At 35.8% G+C, this 7357-nt stretch overlaps 1 protein-coding gene and 1 pseudogene across 3 annotated transcripts; one reads left to right on the plus strand and one right to left on the minus strand.

The window, feature by feature from the left end:
* Positions 1-431: 431 nt before the first annotated feature.
* LOC126973615 (uncharacterized) lies at positions 432-3102 on the minus strand. Of its 3 annotated transcripts, XM_050820953.1 has the most exons (3): positions 2959-3092; positions 2617-2733; positions 432-1493 (listed from the first exon to the last, which is right to left on the minus strand). In XM_050820953.1, exons 1-3 carry the CDS (start codon positions 3003-3005, stop codon positions 629-631), a joined length of 1029 nt encoding a protein of 342 aa, XP_050676910.1. In that variant the 5' UTR covers positions 3006-3092; the 3' UTR covers positions 432-628. The 3 variants fall into 3 exon arrangements, with proteins under 3 accessions (XP_050676910.1, XP_050676909.1, XP_050676911.1); XM_050820952.1 differs by having other exon boundaries at positions 2617-3102; XM_050820954.1 differs by lacking the exon at positions 2617-2733 and having other exon boundaries at positions 2959-3085.
* Positions 3103-3183: 81 nt separating this feature from the next.
* Positions 3184-4727, plus strand: LOC126973544 (uncharacterized; annotated as a pseudogene).
* The last annotated feature ends 2630 nt before the right edge of the window (positions 4728-7357 follow it).

The raw sequence follows: 7357 nt of genomic DNA on the forward strand, positions 1-7357 counted from the left end.
CGCACACATGACGGACAGCAGCCCCCGAGACGAAGCGGGAGGGGGTGTACTCGTGCGACGTCGGAGCGTCAGCGCTCAGTTGCTTGTGCGTTGACAGAGAGGATACACGGAAGCTCATTTCGTTTTACGTTTACGTTTTTGTATTTAGTTTTATTTGCAGGGTAATTAGTTTTATTTGCAGGGTAAAATGAATACCATTGAAGAAATTGACATAGATTACTTGATTACATTGATACAGGAAAGGGAAATTATATGGGACAAGTCAAACGTAGATTTTAAAAATAAAAATTTAAAAACAAAAGCCTGGGAAGACATATCAAAAGTTTTATTTCCTGATTACGAGAATTTCACAGCTGAACGAAAAAATAAAGTTGGTGAGTTCACAGTACAGATATTTTTTTTTTTTTTATTTAAGATTTTCTTGCACCGCCAATTCCGCGATCAGTACAAAATTAATATCTCGACACTCTAAAATTTTAAAACTTAGGGAATTTAGATTAGCGTGAGTACTATTTTATTACTTAGCTCAAAACTAACCTAGACTACGCTGAGTAGGTATAAAATATTATTTTTTTACTGATCGCGGAATTGGCGGTGCAAGAAAATCTTGAAAACCCTCATAATACAATTATACCTTATTTAGCTGCCAAGGCAGAGTTCCTCTAGTCATAAAATAGGTCGCATATTGCTGTCTTATGACATTCGGTGCTGTCGGTTGTATTGGGAGAAATTCATCAACACTTATAGCAAATTTATCTCTTTGTCTAAAACCATCTCGATCAGCGACAAAATTGTGTAATACACAACATGCTTTTATAATGTCAGTAGCGAAGTCATAGGACACGTCTATCGGTCTGTGAAAAATGCGCCATTTGTTAGCCATAATCCCAAAAGCGCATTCGACATATCTTCTGGCTCTGCTTAGACGGTAATTGAAAACCTTTTGTTGTAAGTCGAGATTTTGACCGCCATATGGACGCATAATATGTTTGCTCAGTCCAAAAGCTTCGTCACCCACAAATACATACGGGGTTGGTATATTGCTACCAGAGAGTGGCTGGGGTTGAGGTAGTGGTAAGTTGTTGTTAATCATTAGCTCGTACAGTTTAGAATTTTGTAATATGGTTGAATCGCATTCTTTTCCGTATGCACCGATGTCGACAAATACGAATTTGTAATTTGAATCCACAATAGCTAGCAACACAATCGAAAAAAAGGCTTTATAATTAAAAAAAAGTGAGCCACTATTTGCAGGATTACACACGCGGATATGTTTGCCGTCGATGGCACCAACACATTGAGGAAAATTTGCCTTTACATCAAAACCCCTCGCTATTGTTTGGAAACTTTCAGTTGTCAGTTCAGGGATGTTGTCTCGAAGAAGATTGGTCCATATAGCACGACAAACTCTTTGTATTATATATGCAATAGTAGATTTTCCCCGTTTGAATTTGAAATGTAAATCAGTTATTGAATTTCCACTTCCTAGGTATCTGAAAAGAAAATAATTATTATAATATGCATTTATGAGATAGATAGATACCCGAAAAAAAATACTGACATATTCAGACATCGATAGCAAATAACTTTCTCTATGTAACCAATTAATTCTAGAATCGCGAAAAAAATAGCAGCTGTTGCATACATTTTGATTCAGTAGGTATTGCTTTTTGTATGTAACAGCTGTTATATTTTCACGATTCCAGAGTCGGTCACATAGTGTTTGTTAACGATATCTGAATATGTCATTAAATTTTATCGAGAAATTCACTATGTATAAATTATTAAATCATGTTTACTATTGGTTTTGCAGGTAATGATTTAATAAAAAAATGGAGAAGTGTAAAAGATAATTACTTCAGATATTCAAAAAAATTAAAAGAAGCATCAAAATCGGGCTCGGGCGCTACGAAACTGAAGAAGTATCATTTATACAATCAACTCCTTTTTTTGAGAAAAGTGGAACAAAATGCCACCGAATCTAGCTTAGACTCGCCTAGAGAAATCAACAATGAATCTGACATGAAATGAAACAGACAACACTCCGCGCTATGTTCCAGTCGCGCGCAAAAGGGCAATGCAAATGGATGAGTTTGAAAGAGAAGGACTAAAACTTCTCAAGGAGCCGGAAAATCGCCATATGTCCTTTTTCAGAGCTATATTGCCATCTATTCAAGAATTTTCCGACCGAGAAACTCTCCGTTTCCAAAGTAAAGTTATACAAATTATAGATGAAATGCGGTATGGACAAACATCATCATATGTGAGTGGCCCATCAACGTCTCACCAACCACCATATGGGTATCAAACAGCAAATTTTCAAAGTACATACATTTCTGATTTTAATAATTCAATTACATCTCGAGAAACATCTCAAGCAAGTGAAGAAACTGAATACGATTTTTCTAATTTGTAATTACTGGATGATATCTCTCTTAAATAATGTCTAAATTTAAAATTATGACAATTGCTGATTATTTGTGAGTTGATTACTCTCTTAAATAATGTCTAAATTTAAAATTATGACAATTGCTGATTATTTGTGAGTTGATTACTAATTAAACAAACCAAAAAAACTGTTATATTTTTATTACTTAAATATATTTATATAGTTACCTTAAAGTGATTCCCAGCATTTCTACTGGTTCCACTGGATTCCTCATATTAGTATAGTTTTTTCGTATGTGTGGTTCTAAGGACTTCAATAAACATTCGAAGCTGGATACACTCATTCTAAAAAAATTATAAAACTTCTTTTCGTCTAATAGCAACTCCCGATATTCTAAAAAAAAAAACTGTCCATCACGATTTCTTAATGAAATGAAAGGACTGATCCAGTACCGTCTTGTGATCTTGCGTCGATTTCGGCGGTGACGTAGTAATAGGAGCAATGCTAGACGTCTTTTCCGATCCATGATTTGCTATAGACTGACTGCGAATTTTTTTCAAAATACTTGCCGCAACTGTGCGTCGCCGCTGCGCCGACGGAACGTTGACTGCGTCATAGTAACGCTGCAGCGCCCGTGTGGCCGGCTATGCGTCAAAATATTTGCGTTGCGACGACGCAACGCAACGCAACGCGCCGTGTGGACACGCTCTAAGGGTGTATAACGTATAGGTATTTATCATCTATGTACAACAGTGAATATTTGTTCGTATAATTTGTGAACAAGTGTTTTAAATATGAATAAACAAAGTGCATTTATTAATGAAGAAAGTCACGAAAAAATAGTGAAAGAAAATGAGTGAGTACTCTATATACATTCATTTTTTTATTATTATCACAAATGCAGTATTTTTTTTGTTAATTTGTATATAATACTGCTATACAGATAACCAAAATTTTTGATATTAAAGCCTCTTTTATATAAACACACACACATTTAGTTTAAATTCTCAATTTATTCTCAATGATTCTCAATATGTATGCATATATTTATATGTGTAAATTCATTCTTCATTATGTATACAACAGAAACCATTAAACCAAGCACGTGTACTATTTAGTACCTTTGTTTTTATTTTAAGCTATCGCGGGCCTTGAGCGTGGGAACCGAATCCAGAAATTCCGTAACGAAAATTACCTAACACTTACTTACTAGATGTATATAGATATTTCGGCACGCTTTTTACAGTTGCCGAGGAACAGCGGTTATCACATATGCTCGTTGTGCAGAACGTCCCAGAGGTTCGAGCCTTTTTATCACGTTTTTTTAATTTTTATTATTATGATAAGCATTTTTATTTAGTTTCACTTGTCCCGTTGTCTGTCTGTTATCAAATCTTGCAAGTTAAATTTTACTCAGATCTCGTTTGCTTTTTTTTAAATTAATTTTATTAAAAAAAATACTGCATTATTAAAATAAATAAATAATTATAATTGCATAAGTTGATAAAAAATGCTATGCAATAGCTTCATCGCGGCAGTCCCCGAGTGCCACACGTCTTTTTTACAGCTACAGCCACTGGATGTGGGCATCAATGGGCCTTTTAAATAGTATTGTACTAAAGCTCAAGACAACTGGCTACGAAATCACCCGGGAAAAACAATGTCAATTTATGAGATTCCCGGAATTGTTAAATCGGCATGGCCTTTAGCAGCAACCCCTGTAACTATAATGAACGCTTTTAAAAAAGGCTAGAATTCACTTTAACGGTCAGATTGGTGAACCACCTCAATAATCTGCAACAGATCAGGGTGATGTATCTCAGGCTGCCTTTGCGACCATTAATAGTGACCAAGAACTTCAATTAACACCAGTGCACCAAGACAAATGCTTCAGCTGTGTTTAAATTTAAATTGTAAAGCCTTTACTTTGGTAAAGGCTTTGCAATTTGCCCAAAGGCACCTCCGAGATTGCAGACGGCTACAAAACGCTGTATAAGAAAGACGGCTGTTTTGACTGACACGCCAGAAAAAAATGCATTAGCTGAAGAACAGATAAAGAAAAAAGCAAGAAAAGACGAAGCCATTAGAAAGAAAGGAAAGGAAAACAAAAATAATAAAGGAAAAGGTAAAGGTAAGGGAAAAACTCAAAAAAAAAAGCTAAACGAAGAGTATTACAAGAAAGCGACAGTGATAGTGATGATGAAGATCTGGAATGGTACTGCATAAGTTGTTGTGATTCATATTCAAATTCTCTTCCAAGAGAACAGTGGATAGAATGAGTAAAACTTGGGCATATGTTAAATGTATAATCTCCTTATACTTTATTAATATTATCTAAGTGGCACAATTTGCCCCACACATGGAAAAACTCGCCCCAAAGTGGGGTTGAATGTTCCCTTCCAAAATTTTGCAAAAATATGCCAGTACAAAAAAATATAGAGAAGCTAGCAGAAATGACTTTACTATTACAGCGACCGATTAAGATTTTTAAATTAAATCTAATATCAATATTGAAATCTCATCATTTTCATCATAAATTTTCATGTTATTTGAAAATCGGAACTTTCAGCCCCGGCCCTCGCCTAAGGCAATCGAACGTGCTACTTTCGATTGTATACTTAGGAAAACATTTATCGAATCTACCAGTTATTATACTGTTCCACGCTGGATAATCAATTAACTGGTGGGTTCGATTTTTTCAGTTTATAACGGCTACTTCTTATGATCTAATAATTAAAGCTAGATATTATTTTTTTTTTATTTAGTTTAAGTATCCCCTGTACATGACAACGACTATACTCAAGAAGAATGGAGGTTATTGATCGATCTTTTCGGCTATGTGTTTCCCACTTTACAAACAGCACAAGAAAAATTTTATGAGAGTCTGGCAAATGACTCCCACAATGTAATACTGAATAAAAAGGCAGGTACACCATTACTTCTCTCCGCACAAGCAACCTATTTGACTGAAGACCCCGTCAACTCTGAAGATGCTGTGAATAAAGAAAGAACGCCGATTCAGTTGCTTCCTTTCGGACAAGACCTTCTCTGAAACAACACCAACTGTAACTGAAGAACCTGAAAATCTCCCAAGTATAAGCTCAATAATTTTTACATCCGATAATGCCTCAGCGGAAACCGACCTACAAAGCCAATCCTGGTCGTAAACGAAAAAAAAAATAAACAAAATATACATTACATACTTGTACATCTGGTGAAGTATCTCTTTTTTATTATAAAAGGAAGTTATCACTAAAGCATTTTACTGTTTTCGACGCTGAGATGTTACTAAACGAAGAGATAGAAAGTTGCTTGTTACATTTTTTCCAAACAGTATGTTTGGGATTCTGATTCAACATATCAGTCTGAAGACGTCCACTGCTAGACAAAGGCCTCCCCCAAAGATCGCCATGACGATAGGTCCTGCGCTGCCCACATCCAACGTATTCCGGCGATCTTGACCAGATCGTCGGACCATCTTCTCAGGGGGCCTACCAACAATATATCTTCCTGTACGGATTCTAATTACATCACATTATTCGCGTTGCATACTAAGATGGCAGTGCGTATCACAATAATATTTTAAGCGTATACTCAGAACGAGATGCGCGCAAAATTCAGCGGAGACACATAAGGGATCTGTGCGACCCATTTAATTTATGTGATGTAGAGTTTCAGTCGCTTTGACGCATTTCAAAACCGATGGCCCTTTATGTGGTGGAAAAGCTTGCAAACGATATGGAGCCGAAGACGCCTGCCTGTCCATCGGTACGTAGAAATCTTCTTTTGATACATAAATACTATTCCGAGTTGTGTTCTATCGTAGGAACAGAATAATTTTCTTTTTAAATTTTACTATATACCTACTGATACTTAAGAATACTTTTATTATAGATATTGTGCTCCATTCAACTTGTAGCCAATGAGGGGTACCAGAGGCAAATTGGGCAAGACTACTCCGTCTGCCAGGCCCATACTACAGTGAACCATTTCCTTTATCAGTTTCTGACGTTAATTTACCAAAGGTACCTAACTCATTTACTTTTCAATTGTATAAAAAAGCAGTTCTCGAACCTCAAATGTTCATCTAGATACCCATAACAAATTTGACTACAAAAGTAAGCAATACATATTACACATTCCTTTCATATTTTATTGCTCGTATATCTATTGTTCTTTTGTTCCAAAGTGTATAAAAGTAATTAATATTGTTTTAGGTGGCACTTATATTTGTCATAAGCGGTGCGTGCCAAGGCAGTGAACTTGCTAATATTACCGTAGACGACGTCAAGACGGACACGCTCTTGCAAGCAATAAACTTACCCGATACAAAAAACAAACGAGAGCGAACATTTGTTGTCAAAGGAGATTACCTAAATATAGTTAAAAAGTACTAAGCTCTACGTCCTCAAAACGTGTCTACTAATAAATTTTTCCTAAACTATGGGAAGAACAAAATGGGAAGTGCACTAAGCAAGTTATAGGACGCAATAAATTTGCAACCTTTCCCAAACAGATCGCAACTTTTCTAAAATTAGAAAATCCCGAAAATTACACAGGTCATTGCTTCCGCCGGACCTGAGCCACCCTTCTAGCAGATTCGGGAGCAAACTTAACAATGCTGAAAAGACATGGTGGGTGGAAATCGGATCAGGTGGCGGAGGAATACATTGAAGAATCCATAGAGAACAAAAGCAAAATTATCGACTGAATAACAAAAGCCATTAATTTAATCCCAAGCGAGCTAGTCCCTTCTACATCTAGAGATTCCTTGTTGTGGCCAGATCCATCTTCTCACAATATGTCATTTTCACAAATTCTGAAAAATACCGTTAATATGAAGGGAAAAACAATTTCTTTCAGTATTCAAAACTGTACTAATTTTACTTTGAATATTAATTAAAGAAATGATATGTTATGCTACTGTTTTATTTCCTCGCAATCGAAATGAAAAGCAGAGTTTAAACT

This window comes from Leptidea sinapis, chromosome 29, assembly GCF_905404315.1.
Source record: "Leptidea sinapis chromosome 29, ilLepSina1.1, whole genome shotgun sequence".
Classification (NCBI taxonomy): domain Eukaryota; kingdom Metazoa; phylum Arthropoda; class Insecta; order Lepidoptera; family Pieridae; genus Leptidea; species Leptidea sinapis.

Excerpts from the sequence above, each read along its gene's own strand:
- LOC126973615 (XM_050820952.1), bottom strand. The coding sequence starts at position 2,915 with ATGGATCGGAAAAGACGTCTAGCATTGCTCCTATTACTACGTCACCGC. Across the intron at positions 1,494-2,616 it reads ATGCTGGGAATCACTTTAAG|ATACCTAGGAAGTGGAAATT; the intron begins GTAACTATATAA and ends TTTTCTTTTCAG.